The 18,822-nt window shown below is 41.6% G+C and overlaps 1 protein-coding gene across 1 annotated transcript in view; it reads right to left on the bottom strand.

Moving 5' to 3' along the window:
- The window catches only part of Slc1a3 (solute carrier family 1 member 3), a 75,210-nt gene that overhangs the window by 36,225 nt on the left and 20,163 nt on the right, over positions 1-18,822 (bottom strand). Inside the window, exon 3 of the mRNA XM_055601050.1 lies at positions 17,109-17,246. Within this exon, the coding sequence (XP_055457025.1) occupies positions 17,109-17,246 (138 nt within the window). The remainder of the gene's footprint in view (positions 1-17,108; positions 17,247-18,822) is intronic.

Here is an 18,822-nt window from a genome sequence, read left to right as displayed (position 1 = left end):
GGACTATACCTTGTCCTTTCATCATAGCTAGGGGTTGTTTCAGAATAAATTTTTTGGAATGAAGTTCTTGAAGAAGAAAGAAATACCTTTCTTTCTAAACAGGTAGCAAATTACAGAAAAGCTGCAGCCCTGTTCTTTATGCCTCTCTTTCTCTCTTTGAATCCTTAATGCCTCTATCACACAGTGTTGGATTGTAGGAATATAATTTCACCACACCTGGTTTTGTGCTATCCTGGAGATGGAAAGAAGGGCTCTGCGCATGCTGAGTAAGTACTGTGTGGCCTCTGAGCCCCTCCCTGAGGAGACAGCGGAACTTAAGGAATGTATAAGCAGCTAGAAGAGCAAAGCACTATTTCCTGCATCTCTCTTTGTGTCTGGTCCTCAAAGAAGGGAATCCGTACAAGCCAAATAGTCAGCTCAATGTCGGTGTGTGCTTTCACCAAATGAAACATTTAAATGGTTGCTTGAGGCATTTCCAGAAAAGTATTGATGGTTCGAATAACAAGGCTCCATAGCCTTTTCCCAACCAATAATGCTGGGATGAGAGAAAAGCCATAGAGTTACTGTGGTAAGCAAGGACAAAAGAAACTGCTATTGATGATAATAATTGTAGCACTGATGCCCTTTCTCTAAAACCAACTCTAGTTACTAAATAAAACAGATCTCTGAAGTCAGGATTCTTATTAAGGAAATGTCCGTCATTTAAAGGACACACACACATTATACATTTCCCTTTTACTGGAGCTAAAAAATCAGCATCTTTGGAAGAGTCGCTGACTGTTGTTTGTTTTTTTAAAATGATTTCATGTCATCCCTGCTGGACTTTACTCCTGATCCTTTCGCCTCTCTTGCCTAAGTCCTGCGATTATAGGCATGGCCACCACACCAGGCTCTGTCCTACGTTTACAGGGGGTAGAAAGGCAGAACTTGCTTGCCAAGAAGATTTACTTTCACTGATGCATTTGTTCTCCTGCCCTCTCCTTTCTTTGGGGCAACATTTGTACTGATTTTTGAACGCCAAAGGAAATAATCCCTTTTGTGAGCAGGCCATCTAAATTTGAGTATATCTTAATGGATGTCAAAAAGGAAGACATTTGTTTGGAAGGATCAAGGATGCTGGGTTCCAGTGAAATTCACAGCAGCTGATTTTGCCCTTTGTACATAGAAAATAGGCAATTTATTTCATTTAACTTATCTTAATAGGTTGCATTTTGAATGGTATGTGGCTGAAAATGGAAACTAGTCAACAGTGAGTGTTTGCTGAGAACTTGTAGAAACCAGAGGATATTTCAAGAGGAAAATGATCAAATTTAACTCTTATTTGAAATAAGAGAGGGAGTAAGAGAAAAAGAATACACATTTCCAACAGAGTAATTAAATGAAAACATTATTTCACAATAGATAATGTCCCCTAGCCTCTGTATTTTATAAAACAGATAGATAGAGGGTGCTTGACCAATGACATGAGGGCTTTGGAATGGAGATCATTTCAACCAAACATTCCATGAAACCAGTGGGTGAGTATAATGTGCTTTTAACTGCCTGCCAGTCCTTTTGCTTCCCTCACACCAACCATACTCGGTTCTCCACTGAGGCAGCGTTGGTTAGCTTGCACCCGCAGGCTTCAAGGTCTTCTTTTTCTCAGAAATACCCCTTTGAATATTATTTTTAAGCAGTGTTGAAATAGAAAGTTTTCAAAGACTTACGGGAAACGTGGAATTTCCTCCTCTAAAAACCACAAAATGAAACTGAGTATTTCCCCTTTGCTCTAAGAAGGTGAGGCATCCTACTGAATCTTTACACACAGCTTGCCGGGTGCCCAGCCATAGCTGCAAGTCGCAAGGCCAGGTTGACTGCAAGGCTTCTCTGCCTTCCTGCAGCTTGTGCTTTAAGAGGCAACGGGTGCTGAGCCACTGAGAGCAGAGCACAGGGTGGAAGATCAAAGCCCATCCACATACCAGACTGTGGTTTTGTCCAACCACAGCGGGGGACAGTGTGAAAACAATGCCAGACATTCAGATTTCGGAAAAGTTTGGGATAGTTTGTATACTTCTCTCTCTCTCTCTCTCCCTCTCTCTCTCTCTCTCTCTCTCACACACACACACACACACACACACACACACACACACACACACACACTCTGTCTCTGAGGTTTTATATTTTATTATACCCCTGTATACATTTCAACACAGAAAAGATAACCTGCAGAAGCAAAAATAAACAGAGGAAACCAATTGTTAGTGAGAAACAGACATCCCTTGTCATCAAGGGATGACATGCAAGATGCAGTCAGTGTTGCTAACATTCCGGTGTGCCCTTGGTCTCACTAATAATCCATCATGTTTCAGGCAATTGCCCCAGCGGAGGGCTTAAGGGTGACAATGTGGCCCTCCTTGACACCAACTTTGGAAGACCTAGCCATCTTTCGTTTTCCCTTACCGGTGTACCTGTTTCCTTAAAGATCATTCAGAAGCTTACATTTCAGTTTTACTGGGGATTCTTCTAAGGCGTTTTCTTGAACGAATGTAGTGGAATGACTCTATCCACAACCAATCAACTGCAGAGTTGTGGAGCTCAGCCACATTTACACAGTGACTCTCAAACCAATGCTAGGGACTGTTTTTTGCAAGATAGGAAGGGCGGATTGGCAGAGCCAGAAGACCAGGAAGTGTGCTGTGAGATTGTGTCTCCTAGTAATGTCAGAAGCTCTGCTCACAGTCTCACTGACATGACTGCCTAAAGATCTGAAGAAGGACAACAACCAAAACTGTGTTAAAATGGATGTGGGAAATGCTACAGGAGGCCTCAATCCTAGACAAGAAGCACAGGCAACTGTGGAAAGCTAACTGTGGAAAAACAGTCTGCGCTTTGGGCTGGAGAGATGGCTCGGTGGTTAAGAACACTGATCTGCTCTTCCAAAGGGCCAGGATTCAATTCCCAGCACCCACATGGCAGCTCACAACTGTCTGTAATGCCAATTCCAAGGGATCTGACACCTTCACACTAGTGCACATTAAAAAAAAAAAAAGGTCTGTGTCATGTAACATAATGCAGACTGAGCAGGTTGTATTTATGTACTTAGGAATACATAAGTATGTGTGTATATGTATGGAACAAACAATGAAAAAAGAGGCCACGAATTTGAAAGAGAACAGGATGAGTCTATGAGAGGATTTAGAAGGAGGAAAGGGGAAAGAGATACAATTATAATATCAAAAGTAAAATCATTAAAAAGGGGAGGAAGATAGCTGATGTTGACATCTGCTTTCCATACGCACACACAAGCAATAGACACACACACATGTGCGCGCGCGCACACACACACACACACACACACACACACACACACACACACACACAGAGTTCTGAAGGTCATCCATGCACAGAGTAAGATTTGGGCTTAAAGTGCTTTTTATGTTTTCAAAAAAGAAAGACACTAGAAGAATATAACTTGAGGAAATTTTCTGGCAGACACTTAAAACCGAGACTTACAGAAAACAAATGCACACTTTCTGAATTGACAACAACAGATTTTAAGTTGTAACTCGCCAGAAACATAATTTTACACGATATTAGTACAATCTATTTTCAAAGACCCAAACAGAACTCGCAGCGGCACTGTCATTCTGTAAGTCGAACTGTAGCAGGAGCCCAGGCAGCCTGTAAAATCCACTTCATACCCACAAGAGTTGTATCAGGACTCGGTCTTAGCATCCACAGTCCTTGGTGGGAATCCCTGATAATCCAGCGGGTTTCATGCTGAAGGCTGTGCCTTTCCCCACGCCTACTCTGACCCCCATCTACCTCCTTAGGTCAACTACAGGGGCATCTGAAGACTGTCTTAGCTAAGAAACAACTAGCTGATCACTGCCTCCAACACTTCTTATTGTGGATAACTCAAGTATTTGAATGAGTCATCTCAGAAAGTAAAACCAGGCAGGGGAAAGCTATCTAACCCAAGGTAGCAAGTGAAGAGCTTTGAAAGCTTTTGCAAAAAACTGAAAACTAAACAAAATAGAACAGTAGTAACAAAAATTAACTGTAGTATGTTATATTGATAGGCTAGTATTAAGCATTCAGAGTGGTCATGAAGTTTTGTTTAGCCACAAAAATTAAAATTGCCAAGTGTGATTGTGTGTGCCTTTAATCCCAAGACTTGGGAGGCAGAAGCAGGCTGATGTCAGTGAGTATTGAGACCAGCCTTTTCCACAAAATGAATTCCAGGCTAGCTGGGACTACATAGTGAGACCTTGTCAGAGAGAAAGAAAAAAAGAAAGAAAGAGAAAGGAAGGAAAGAAGGAACCAAGGAAGGGAAAAAATGAAGAATCAAATTGTGTTTGTTGTTTGCTGGAAAACAGGTAACTGGATGAAGATCATAACATCAAGTGAAACAAGCCAGACAAACACCATGTTTTTTCTAATTTGTGGATCCTTTACTACCTACACACACACACACACACACACACACACACACACACACACACACACAGAACTGCACACATAGTAATTGCCATGTTATTTAGTGTATTCAGTCTTTAAAGTGCAGTTTTAACATAGAAAGAAATGACTACAGTTCAATAATAATAGGAAGACAAAATGACTAAAAATGGATATGAAATCTGAACAGATATCCTTCCAATGGTGATTTAAAGGCCAGCACAGATGTACAGATGTATACATGTGACATGAGCGTGGCTGCAAGACTGTGTGAATCAATGTGACTAGCCAATGGGGGAGTCAGGAAGGGTTAGGAAGGCATGGTCAGAGAACATAATATGTTTGTATCAAAATGTGCTTGAGACCCATCGCTATGTACAATAAATATACACCAATGAAGCTTATGTTTAAATTATATCAGCCATTACATTTTTTATTTTTGAAATTAAAATATAATTACATCATTTCCCCTTTCCTTTCTGTAATCCTTCCTATGGATTTCTTGTTCTTTCTCAAATTCATGGCTTCTTTTTCTTTTAACTGTCACACACACACACACACACACACACACACACACATATACACACACTTCTAGATAAATAAACACAAACTGCTCAGTCTGTATGATGTGACTTTTAGGTATAAGATTTCAGGGTTGACTACTTGGCATTGACTAACCAATTAGAAGGAAGGCTTCCCTGAGGAAGGCCGTTTTTCTTTCTCTCAAAATCCCTTAGTTCCCCGTGGTTCTTTGTATAGAGTTGGGGCTTTTAAATTTTAGTTGTATAAAGACATATATATCTCTATCTCTATCTCTCTTTCTCTCTCTCTCTCTCTCTCTCTCTATCTATCTATCTACATAACTATCCCACCTTAGCTTTTTAAAGCATATAGCTCAGTATAGTGAAATTCATTCATTCAAACTGTTATGTGCATCATTTTAGAATTCATTTTTTTTTTTTTTTTTTATTGAGACACTGTTCCTCTGTGTAACAAGTCCTGGCTGTCCTGGGCTCACTTTGTAGACCAGGCTGGCCTCAAACTCACAGAGGTTTGCCTGCCTCTGCCTCCCTGAGTGCTGGGATTACAGGCGTGTACCACTGCTCCTGGCTTGACACTGATTTTTATTAACTGTAACTAAACAAGGTAATACATGCTGTTTTGTAACATTAAAAAATGGTACTGACAAATTTAAAATCTGTATTTTAAAGGAGTTCGGCAAAGTGTATATGTACCAAGACTACTGTCCTACAGGTGTCAGGGCGTAGCTAAAACACAATACACGTAAAAGCAAGAGGCTCCCTGTGCTTTAGAGGAAGAAAATGTAGTTTAAATCATGTGTCAAAATACTAGATAAAATCATCCAGTTCCTTGCTTTTCTAAAGGAAAGGATAAGTTTCATTTCAAAAGAAAGTAATTATTAGCATAAAACCACTAACTTTCACAAGTGTTTCCTTCTTTCTGTTATGTTTGGTATTCAGTATTTGGGAGTGCTTACAGACAGCATTAACTAAAGAATATTTCTCAAGAATAATCATGACCATCTTATGACAAATTACACACATAGTAATTGCTATTGTTACCTAGTATATGGTGTTTTAAATATATATATATAAATTTTAACACAGAAAGAACATACAATTCACTGGTACACAGAAAGGATCTGAAGGGGCATCCCTCTAAGGGAAAGTTAATGGACAACAGCATATAAAAAGATATTCAATATCACCATCTGAAAAATCCAAATTAAATCAAGGGGAGATAGTGTTTTGTACTGGCTTTGAAAAATATAGATATGTCAACCAAATCACAGCTTCTAACAGCTATTGGCAAGAAAGTGGCAAAGACAGAACAGTTACTATTGGTGGATAAAATGCTGTAGCCATTTTTAAAAGCACTCTTGAATTTTTTAAAAGTCACTATAAAGCTCAGTAATTCTGTTTTTAGCTATCTGAGAGAAAAAAGATAGGCCTATAAATATTCACAGCAGCCTTTTTTAAAAATAATAGTTAAAACCAAAATAATGCAAAACAAAATGAGAACTATTCAAATGTCCACTGACGAATTGAAAACTAAATGTGGTATATTCAATGGAATGTCAGTCAGCTATAAAGAGGAACAAAATACTGACAGGTGAAAAAAAAATGAATGAACCTTGAAAACATGCTAAAGTGAAGGAAGCCAGTCACAAAGCAGTATTTCCACGCTAGGTCTAGAATATTACGTGTCATGTAGTTGAGTGAAGAGTAAACGATTATTAAGTATCCCAGCACCGAGGCAAATGGAGGAATTTGGAGATGATGGCCGAGGAATAGAGTTTCTGAGTTGATGAAAATTGTTCAAAATCTATTGGGATTATGACTATGCAACTTTGAAACCATAGTTAAAGCTGCTGCGTTGTAGACTTTCACTTGCACGTATCAATAACTTGTAGGCATGTGAATGTGAACGGTTTCCCTGCAAAGCTATACCAATACCAAGAAATAATTTCAGAGAACTCATATAAATGAAGTAACTTGCTTTTCACCTATGAAGTAAGTTTCTGTCATTTAAGGAATAGGGGGAAAACATGTGGATGACAATTTTGGCAGCAAAGTATGTTCTAACAATAGAAGGTCTGACACGCTTTGATACAATCACATCTGTCACTAAGGTCAACGTGCTCACTGGATGTACACGACATTTCCCAAGCACCTGATCTCATTCACTAAAGTTCAGATGTTTATTTGGTGGTTAGATACTGACTGCCAAGACATGCCCCTATAACACACTCATGCTCTATAAGCTACATGCAAATGCTTTCTGGTAAAATAGAATAATAATATCCTATGCCCACTTTAGAGGAGAAAAATAATAGATTAAAGGAAATAGATCAAACTGTGTCAATCTTAAGAGTTTAACTCTACTGCTTCCATTTTGTCCTGATTTTTTTTGAACAGTAACAGAAAAGGACTTGACGTCTCTAAAGCATTATCCCTAAGTGATATTGAAATATTTGAAATTGTCGCTCCATACTTGGATTTAATAGCTTTACATCCATGGAAATATGGCTTTGTTTCTGTACTGCACAGGAATTACATGTTCCCATGGTAAATACTTCTTCATACAGAATTGAACATGTAAACATTTCAAATTATTTTCACAACAATGTTATGAATTTTTATTTTGCTTAAGTATTTCTACATAAAGTTTGGCTTTTGGAGGGTCCAAATCAAAGGAATGAATATGATATATCAAGCACTGGGTCCCAAGACAGGACTCAAATTCTAGTCTCAAGTGAAAAGAAGCCAAGAGAGAAATATAACATAGAAGCTGCTGGTGCTTCCATTTTTTTTTTCCATAAATACTCAACATGTGGTATAGGAATGCTGATATTTAGGGTTTGTTTTTATATATTTATCACTATATTTCCTTTCTTTCTTTCCTTTTTTTTTTTTTTTTTTTTTTTGGCTTTTCGAGACAGGGATCCTCTGGTGTAGCACTGCATGTCCTGGAACTCACTTTGTAGACCAGGCTGGCCTCAGACTCAAGAGATCCATCAGCCTCTGCCTCCTGAATGCTGGGATTAAAGGTGTGTGCTACCATACCTGGCTGTTATCCCTATATTTCAATTTTGGAAATTTCTGCAATATAGTCTTAAGATAATGACAGACCAGCTCACAGCACACCGTTCAAACATGTTCAAATTGGACTTCACCTAGAAATCATCCACTGTTGGCAAATCCTTATTTCAAACATGCAAGACATTTGAACTACTAAATGCATTAAATTCACTTGTGATTCTCTGCACTAGACTTTCCAAAACCAAGCTTAGCATATTTGTTTTGATGTCCTTAACTTATTTCTTTACCCACAGTAGCTACTCCAGGGAGAAGATCTTTGCTTTCAGCTGGAGGCAGAAAGGACAACTTGTGTAAGGTCTAAAGGCTAAGCTGGATCTTGAGGGTGGTCAAAGGCATCGTATCCAAAGGCAAAACACAAGGAGGAAGAATAAAGTGCTGAGGGTACTAAAACAGCGAAAGAGAAAACTGTGTCTGTCAGGGAAGTTGTGGGCCACAAAGCTGGCACAGTGGCTCATGAAGTCTGTCAAGGGTCTTGTTTGCCTTGGCAAGAAATCATTCTTTAGGCAATGCAAACAACAGACAAGGCAAAGACACGATACTTTCCTGCAATCTTTGTGAGAAGAGGAGGCAGATGCTGCTGTAGTAACTATGAAACAGAAACAGACACAAGCCTCTGGGAACTAAGAACTCTGCTAGAACAGAGGTGGCAAAAAGCCAGGGATGGTAGCTTTCAACCCCGAGTCCACACCAGAGCCATCTTGAGAACTAACTAAAAAAGAGCAGGACGTCCCAGGCACCAATTCCCAGGCCCCATTTTGAACCAGTTAATTGAAAAACTCTCACAAGCACAGTGACTGGGGGCTGAGCGCTGCCTCCCAATGGTGTGATGGATTTGAACTGGACAGTGAGTCTTAGATGGTGAGCTCGGGAAGCCAGAGCACCTAAGAGGTTACTCTTGGTCAGCAGCTTGATACAACCCAGAATCATCAGGTAAGAGGGCCTCAGTGAGGAACCATATCAGGCTGACACATCTGTGGGAGATTGTCTTGATTATCATAACTGACCTGGGTACCACCTTCTGGTGGATGCCCAGATAAAAGGATACAGAAGAAAAGCCTTTTGCTTTTTGCCCTCCTGGCCTTCACTCTGCAGCTCAGTCCATCTACTCTATTACTGACACTTGGGCGTCCTTTGCTGGTATCAGAATCAGCTTCATCATGCTTTCCAATGGACTGAAGACCACTGGCTTTCCAGGAATATTCCAGATGGGGAGTACTGAGGCACCCAGCCTCATGGCCAAGCCAACTCCTGGGTTCTTGGCGTCCCAAGTATGACAGCCATCGCTGGACTCCTTGGACTCTGTGGTATAAGCCAAGCTAATAAATCCTGCTTTAATACGTATTCATTCTGGTGGTGTTTCTGCTACAGAATCAAGACTGACACAATGATGCCTCACTTGAGGAACACCCTGTCCCTTTCAGCCCTCCCGCCGCAGGCAGTGCCTGAGCACAGACCTCGATGACAGGGTTCATTCGGCTCTTATTGCTCTGGAACTGTCACGGTGCCACTGTGTGAGGTATTCTTCCATGCACCAAGGACCCTCGTGGGTCACATGCCTCAGGAGGCCACCACATTGATAATTACGGGGACACATTCTCAACTCTGTTTTCTAGACCAGAAATGACCTGAACCACAGGCTAAGTTGAGATTACTTAAGTTCAACTCACACGGCATCCCACCCTGAACCCCCAGCCTCTGGCCTCTAGGTTTTCAAATGAGGAATTGTTTCACTTTCACCATGGAAATCTTTCCACTACCTGGTCTGCTGGACCTGGGCCCGATCACTGTCCCCACCGTGTCACCTGACAGCTGGAGTAGCGGGGTCAGCTCCAGGGAGACAGCTGGGTAAGGGAGGTGGTCAGGATGGTGGAGGATGTGGGGAACAGGCCCATCAGTAGCCCCTTTCACGGGCTCAGGCACCCAGGATACACCATGTGGAAACTGTCCTCTCTCCTCTCCACATGGCACAACTAGAGCCAGCAGGCAGAGCTTGAGGAGAGCAAGCCTCAGCTCAGCAGCCAGAATGGGAGGTGGAGCTGGACAGCACTTCCCAGGGTGCTGGGTTGGGGAAGCTCCTCTCCAAGCAAGACAGCACAGCTATTCCCTTTTTAGCTCAAGGGTTCCCATATCCCACCTCCCCTGAGAAAGGGGCAGTTTCACCAGGCGCCCCTTTTCCTTGACTTGCTTTCTACAAGGCCACATTTCCCATGGTGACTTCTGACTCCAAACTCCTCATTTTTCTGGATTTTCAGGGCCCCAGCTCTCATTGCATTGTATAGTGAATGACTCAGGTAACCAACAGAACGAGCCTTTTTCCCTACTCAAAACTATTTGTTGGTGGGGAAATCTGAATGCTAGAGAGGAAATCGAGAGATGGCACTGTGCCTGCTCCGCAATGTCCCCCTCCAGAGTTAGTCTGCTTTTACTATTACCCTCCATATCCCAACTGTGAACTCATGTCCACAAACCAGACTAGGCATTCTTGGAAGATAGGGACCTTGCCTTCTTCACTTGGCTCTCTTGAGGTCCTGGTAATATGACACCTAGCGTATGTGAAGCCGCAGTAATCGCTTATGGAGTGAAGTTGTGAAACGATGGTTTCTCTGACAGCCAGATTTCAACGACTGTCTAGACCTCACCTCTACCTAAATGCATGGGCATAAACATGGCCCTTACTTCCTTTATACCTGAGGCAGGAAGTTGGGAGGTTGCCTCGTGTCTTGAATGGGCTCCCCTTACTATATCCCAGGACTTCCTTTTCCAGATAGGCACTGCTCAGCCTTCTCTCCCACATTTGTGAACAGCTTCTAGGAGACCACACAGGAACAGCAGGATTCACATGAAGCCCCTTTATGGCTGACTCCTTCCGGGTCTCAGGGAGTCGGATCAGAATGTTAAGGGAGAGGCTGGGTTGGACAGGAACGTTAAAGTGAGGTGATCCGGGCAGACTCTGCTCCTAGGGGGTGCTGTCCACATCCCAGTGGAATCTAAGGAAGATTGGGAAGTTGTATAACCAACGATAATATTTAGAATTATGCAGCTGTGACCAAGGAAATAAAATCTCACACTGCAGGGCAGAAACCGATCGCCTCCAGTGGTGAGAGAGGAATTCTCTTTGGCTCCATGCTGTTTCTGGATTAACTTCACGGGTTATTTAATTTACTTTAATAGGAGAATGGTCCCTGCAAGGATCATAGACAGAGGCTGCTTGTGGAGGCTGCAGCCGTAATTACAAGCCCTCAAGCCCGAGTTCTCTGTTCTTTCTGTTGTGTTTTCATGTACACAATGAGCAGACAGCTCTTGCTGTTGCTGTTCTTACTGTCAGCTACGGCTGGTCGGGCACATTCCAGGGGCCCAGCTGAACCCTCACACCGATCCTACAACATATGTTCTACTAGCTGTGTTACTGAAAACGAGAGTGAAGCCTAAAGGTCCTCCTCTCTTTAGAGTGGTGCCTTTTATTCCAGCTAATGGAAATGAGTAGCCTGCCTTGAATTCTTGTCCATAAATGCCCAGAGTATTCAAATTGGCCTTAGATACACACCAGACACTTGGCAAATGAATAGTCCAAAATATTAAATTTCCCTTAACTAACCCTGACTCTCATTTTTGCAAGCACTCCATGTTTCAAAAGCCCAAGGATTAAGAATTGTGTAGCTCAGTTTTTTTTTTTTTTTTTTTTTTTTGGCCACTGTGTTAAAAGACAAAACTTTTAGTTTGCTTTTGTTGTGACTGTCACTTTTCTGAAGCCAGAGTGCTATACTTTGAGGTGAACCATTTACTGCTTTCTTTTTCATTATTTTCTCAGAAGAATCCTTTGCTGGCAATTCCAGCTTGTTGGCTTTGTACATTGTCCATTCTTGCCTCCCACAGGACTCACTGGTCTATGCATTTGAAAGGAAAATGTCTAAGTAATATTTGGCCATGAGAGAGCTTGTCACATGGGACAGGGGATTACAGGCAAGCGGGTATTTTGTCTTCCTGGTTCTTTAAATTTTTGCTTGTTTTACTTTGGGTACAAAAAGAACCATTAGTTTTACAAGGACAAAGGAGTTCCAAAGATCTCCTGTTCCTGGAAATGTCTGGGCAGAAGCTGATCAGTGATTTTGGAAGGGAAACTGTAGACATGGGTGAACAACTTCAGCATTTCTCAACGAGGAGTAAATACAGGGTTCCACAGGAAGAGAAACAGTCTCCTCATTTATCTGAAGTCACACAGAAAGCAAGAAAGCTGTTCTTTTAAGTTGTCCTTCTGTTCTTTGGGTTAGAGGAGAGAGAAAGCCTCAGGGCTAGCATACACTCGACATCGCGTGGACATTTGCTAATTACCTCTCTTTTCCTTCTTGAAATATGACAAGGAGGGTCTCACAAAGGACAGGAGGCTTCCATTATTAGTAGTGATTTGAAGCCATGTAAAGGTTGTGTTAACTTAAAGAAATGTTTAAGGGGGATATGATATCCATGCTGGTAAACTCTAGAATCGTTGACCTCGGGTGGGAGAAGCCTCAAGTGTGAAAACATCAGGTTTGGAATTGTGTTCTAAAAAGTGAACCAAGGGGAGGGGGAGGGTGGATATGATCTAAATACATTGTATAAACACATGAAATAAAAAAAAAAACAAAAAAAAAAAAAACAAAAAAAAAAAACAAATCAACCAAACTGCCTCTTTCATTTTGGGCTTGGAGAGAGCAGTGAAATTGGTTCTCTGAGAATTTGCTCATGTATATTATACTGTATGAGCTGAGGAATTTGGGAAGCCTCCCTCCATCTAAGGAAACATATACAATGTATACAATGTGCATCTACTTAGAGACTTTTTCCTTATATTCCGGTACCTCCAACCCTTAGCCTAGTATCTGACATAAAATATAGCTGTAAGTGAATGAATGAATGAATGAATGAATGAATGAATGAATGAATGAATGAATGGATGGATGAATCAATGAACCAAGATGAACTTCAACTATTTTGTGGCCTAACATCCAGTATGTCCCAACAAGGTCTTCAAACTGCATGTGCCTAACGTGCCTCTCTCTCTCACTTCTTTCACTTATAAGATGCCCCACAATATGCAGAGACTGCCAAAAGCAACTCCCTTCTAGAAAACTTTCAGGGGTTTACAGTAAAGCTTTCCTGTGTGGTGAGTGATTGCAGGAAAATGCACACTTAGAATGAAAATACAAGAAAGCACCAATTTTCGAAAAAGATTCAGAAGCAAGCCTGGCTACGTCCACTCAATGTAACAAGACATGGCATTTAATTATTACCCTGTGCATTAAATCAGGCGAAGCCAGCCAAACCAACTCATATTTCTGGCATGAAATAGCTAGTTTGGCTGCTTATCCTGACCAAACCAGTAGAATTTGGTGCCAAATCCTTGTTTTATTGTGTGGTGTTTTGGCACAGTCGTATTCTTCTTGTTCAAGAAAAGGAAAAAAAAAAAAAAAAGGTACTTGAGTACAAATGTAGCCATTGGGCTTTCTCCCAGATTCTCCCTGGAGCTTCTGGAATGATACTACACACCAGGGATGTTTGGGAAGACCGGATCTCAACTCCGGACAAGAATGTGGCTTACGGAGGTTTAATAACTCCGCTCACGAGTACGAGTGTTTCAAGTGCAAAAATTGTGCAGATCTCTTTAAGTTAGTCTAAGAATGTAGCTCGGTTTAGGGTAGTTGCCGGGCATGCAACACTGACTCTGTTACTAGCATGACAGCAACCGAGCAACCAGGCAAACAAACAAACTAAATTTTAAGAAATAAGATAAAGCAAGTCTTTGGCGCCTCTGAGTGTTATAGTATATTCTCTAGGATCTTCCAAAACGAATGCAATAATGATTTTTACTCGACTTAACTTCCATCTGAACAGCCCCCATGGCTTTTGAACTTGAGAGAACTAAGGTTGTGAAGCCTTTTCCCACAGGAGAATTTCTTGTATGGCAGTGTGACCTCTGATTTCTTAATAGGAAGCTCTTGTCTGGTGTAAAACAGACCGGCTATGACACAGTATGGCCATACTCACAAGATGGAGGGGAGAGCCTTGTCAATCACTGTTGAACAGCAGTGAACATGGTGTTTACTTGCTTATTCCAAAGGAGCTAAGCTGTGTTTGGTTTAGGATTCCCAATGACTGAGGCAGGTAACACAAAAACCAGCAAAAGCCTGAGACGGGCCCAGAATTGGTGGGGCATTTCTCAACAGCAGTAGCACTGACACGCAAACCTGAGTTTTGATATTAGTATCCCAAGGGTTAACTAACAAACCAGTAGGTGCCCCACTTCCTTCGATTCGCCCCACTGTCCCGTTTTGTAAACTGTATCAAAACTGAAAACTTGGGAAGATCTCTTAAAATGTTTGGATAACTAAATCCTCTTGAAAAAAAAAAAAAAAAAACAAAAAACAACAACAGTCATGTTTTGCTCTTCTGGACACACAGTAGCAACTGGTTGAAGGGGGTTAGTTTTATATTTCTTATGTCTCAACAGCCTCCTTGCCCCACTTTTGCCCAAATTATTCTGCAGTGCCGTCACTCTGCCCTTAATCATCTCACTTAGCTCTGCTCCTTCTCCTGATGAAGAAAAATATTTCTCTGTATCCATGACTATCAAAGTAAGAAAACAAGAAGTAGCCTGAAAAGGCGTCTTCATTTGCACACGTCGCCCACTTGATGACTGCGGGCTTCTGGGATTGCTTTCTTCATCCTTGAATAATGCAGCCTTGCACCATTACCTCCCAGGGCAACATATTTCCCCAGGAACCTCTCCTAGCACAGCTAGGGATCTGCCGGGGCTCTGTGTAATTTGCAAACATTTCCTCCTCTACATTCCCACTTTTAGAATGTTCTGTGTTTAAAACCACAGAGGAAAATCTTGTTGAGCCAATCATTCATTTTAATTGATCGTAAGTATCTAAATTACTGTGTAGCTTGGAGATTACTCCTTGGAGATGAACCCTGAGAAAACAACTTTAGGTCAGCTAAGCACTGCCTGCAGGCGCCTTTCCTTGACCCAAGTCCTGAATAAGAGCTAAAATTCTCTTAGCTGTCCCATGTGACAGCACTCCCAACTTGCAACTAGGTTACCTTATGCATTCATTTTATATTGATTGCTTGCAACTTGCTGTTTTGTTTTGTTTTGTTTTGTTTTTTTAACAGCCATGTTGTAACTGTTGCTAACTTGACCAAAACTTTCTTTTTAACTACTGAAAGGGATCAAATCATAGTAACTTTTTTTTTTTTCTGAAAAATTATTCAACCAAAGCTCTTATTCGACTTTAGGGAAGAGGTGGACAAGGGCTGTTTTGAAAGTGAGGCAATGTTTTCTCTGTGTTGTACAAGGGGTTTCTGTGTGTATCTCCACCGCCCCCCCCAGTTCCCCCCCAAAAGATTTTTAGCACAATGGTGAGAAAGCAGAAACAGGGGTTCCATATAGAAGAGACGAAAATCCAGGACCCATCAGTGTGTGTACAGAGTAGCAGCAGGCTCTCAGCCAAGACGCTGGCTGCGAGGGGTGATGCAGAGGGAGGGAGTGAGCATTTCACTCAAGAAAGTACTGCACGGACTCAGACCGATAAGTGATTTCTGCAAAGATTTCCCTTTTGAGAAAAATGGCTGGTGAGATGAAAATGTGCCCCACGCCAACATTTGATACAGCTTCTATAGGAAGAATTGTCTTCTCTAATTACCCCTACTCAGCAACTGACCCATCCAGTTTCATAAACAGGTACCCCAAAGGTTGACAGGACTGGTTTGCAGGCCGTTTACCCTTCGCTCTGAGCGTGTGCACAGGCCATTACTTGTTTAAGGCCCTGGGCAAGTGGAAGCCAGCACAGATCTGCAAGGCAGAGAGGAGCAGATCTCACATAGTTTCTGTGCGTGTAATGGCTAGCCCTCTAAGGCATGTGGTAGTCAGAATGCTGCCCCCTGACCTTTGAGTTGCTCTATGAAGTTCTTATTACACAGAAAGCTTAAAGATTCTAACTCTCTTTGACAACTAATGGGACGAGGGAGCCAGATGCAGCTCAGACAGAAGTAAACTGGCCTACCCAAGGGACAGTGACCACAAGCGGGAAAAGGGGCAAGGGTCAGGAGTACCTGAGGTCTAGGGCTTTAGCTACAAACCCAGAAACCATCCTGCTGGAGCAGTGTTTATGGAAATTCTCCAAGTCAGAGATGTGCTGTGGGGAAAGAGAAGAGTGGGCAGGAGGAATGTCCGGCAACTTTTTTTTTTTCTGCAACTTCTTGCCCCATCTATATTTGTCAACCACACAGCTAATGACTCTTCAACTCGTACCCCGGCAGGAGTAAGCGGAGGCCTCGCTGTCACAGTAAAGAGATTCTATCCTGCAGAGCTTCCACTGGTTAAAACTCAGTGTCCATGGACAGAGTAGCCAATGGGGACATCTCCCACCCCCTCCCCATTCTCCCCTCAGCATAAAAGGCAACAGGGGTGGGTGGGGAAACTGGAGAAGGAAATGAAATCATGCGGGTTCACCAGGAAAAGATAAGTGTTGGTGGCAGCGGAGTTGGTGAGTGTGTTGTGGGCATTACCTCTTGATGAGGCTTCCAAGAAGGCTCCCGCTCATGTCCTGGTGGCTCTGAGAACAAGCATTCTTGCATCAATAGCTAATAGGCTGTCCAACCAGATGTTATCTGGGTGGGATAAGAGGGTGAGAAAACAGACCTGTTGTACGCTGTCGTCAACTACATCACTGTGGTCAGAGAAAGGCTGTTTGTGTGGTGTTTAGCAGGGCGCCTCGTTCATGGTGAGGCAGACCAGATTACGTGGCTGTTTAAATCCATCTCCTCTTGTGATTGGTAAAAATACGAGAGTCGTAATCATTCATGCATTAGTAAAGCCTCCTTTCCACCATCTCAAAGGGATTTTTTTTTTCTAAAACAGAGCATGCATCCAGCAGAAAACCTAAAGCATTGGTTTTTCTAAGCATTCTTTTGCAAAAAGCACACTTAAAAAAAAACAACAACCAAAAAACAAAACAAATAAACAAACAAAAAAACCCCCACACAGCAAAAACTGTATGTGACAAGTACCTGTGACAAGACTGGAGATGATAAGGGGTAGAACCAGCATCTGTAGCATCCTCATGAGAAGCTCCCCAGGAAACGAGAAGTACTTAACTTCCCGGTAGCTCATTTTATATGGTCGGAGGGCAAATCCAAGGATTGTACCTAAAGGGACAAAAAAGAAAGAAGGAGAAAGGAAAGTTGAGATTTTTAAAACTAAGGCATCGGTCTCTGAAAAATGAGCAAGTACCTGGCTGGCGGTTACTCAAATCTAACAACAGTAATTTATTTAAGCAGCAAATATTTATCCAGCGTTGGGAGCAAGAGATGTATCTGTCTTTGCAGTCATTATGTGGAGGGGTTTGTTGAGTCCAGGCTTTCAAGGAGCATTTGCAGAAAAAAAAAGCATATCTGAGCTGAACAAATGAAAAAAAAGGTCTTTGTCTAATTCAAATGCAGTGGAACCATTTTGAACCGACTTGTGACTTGTTTAAATATGAAGACTAGGGTATATCCTGGAGACAAATCAAACAGTCAGTTCCAAACAAGGTGATATGGAAAGAAAAGGCCTCACGAGAAAGCTCCAAGGGACAGATGATAGAACTGCTAGGATAACCACTTATAATAAACAATTAAACTTTCCAATTAAAAAAAACCCTGGTGCTCAGACTGCTAATCTGTTTCTCCATCTCCCTGTCTGTACATACCACATTTTCTCTCTCTTGCTACATGGTCTTGACTTTGCCTTGGCAACCATTGTACAGGCTTGCTAGATGCTGGCAAGAGAAGAGTTCAAAATGAGCAAAAAAAGTTTTACCAAAAAATTCCTGTTGAAAACTCAACGAGGGCTGGGCGTGGTGGTGCATACCTTTGATTCCAGCACTTACGAGGCAGAGGCAAAGGCAAGCAGATTGCTATGAGTTCGAGGCCAGCCTGGTCTACAAAGTGAGTCCAGGATAGCCAAGGCTACACAGAGATAACCTGTCTAGAAAAACAAACAAACAAACAAAAAAACAAAACAAAACAAAACAAAAAACAAAAAAAGAAAACTCAATGAGGAGTGGATACAGAGAAAAGAAAGCAATTCCTCCTTAGCTTTCCTTCGTTCTTGAAACTTCAAATATTCTTTTGGAATAATAAATTTATACAAAAATTAAGTGATGCATGATACATGCTGACATCCAGAGATTAATACAAGTTTCAAATACATTTACTTCCTCTCCTCTTTCCCCAACTCATTTTCTTTGCCCCCCCCCAAATTTAATCATTCCAGTATTGTAAGTATTTTCAAACATTTGCCTTGCCTTGAAATTTCACTTTTTAAAAAGCCTGAATAAACTATAGAGAAAATAAAAATATCCAACATTGAGGTCTTTTAAAAAAGCCAGAGGTCAGGGGTAGGAACGGGGAGGAGTGAACCCTTTCCTAGGAATGCAATAAGTCCTTACAGAAACTGAACTTTCCCAGTTTCTTACGAAATGGATTCTCTGTCTTATGAAATAGAACACAAAGTTCATTTCAACCACCACTGCAACTCCAATTTCAGCCCTTGGGTCTCAGCAGCCAAGACTATCGATTGTCCAGCTTTAGACTGTGATGTAGCAATAAAGAGTACTTCAATGTATGTGACTACAGTATACAGTGACTAGAATATTCAGATCTTCAGAACAAGACTTTACAGTTTGCTGAAATGTTAAGAGTAATGGGCAGGAGAGCAAAACAGATTTGGAAGAAACAGAGA

This window comes from Psammomys obesus, unplaced genomic scaffold (assembly GCF_907164565.1).
Source record: "Psammomys obesus unplaced genomic scaffold, mPsaObe1.curated_primary_1811, whole genome shotgun sequence".
Lineage (NCBI taxonomy): Eukaryota > Metazoa > Chordata > Mammalia > Rodentia > Muridae > Psammomys > Psammomys obesus.
This window is presented reverse-complemented; position numbering and strand designations above follow the sequence as displayed.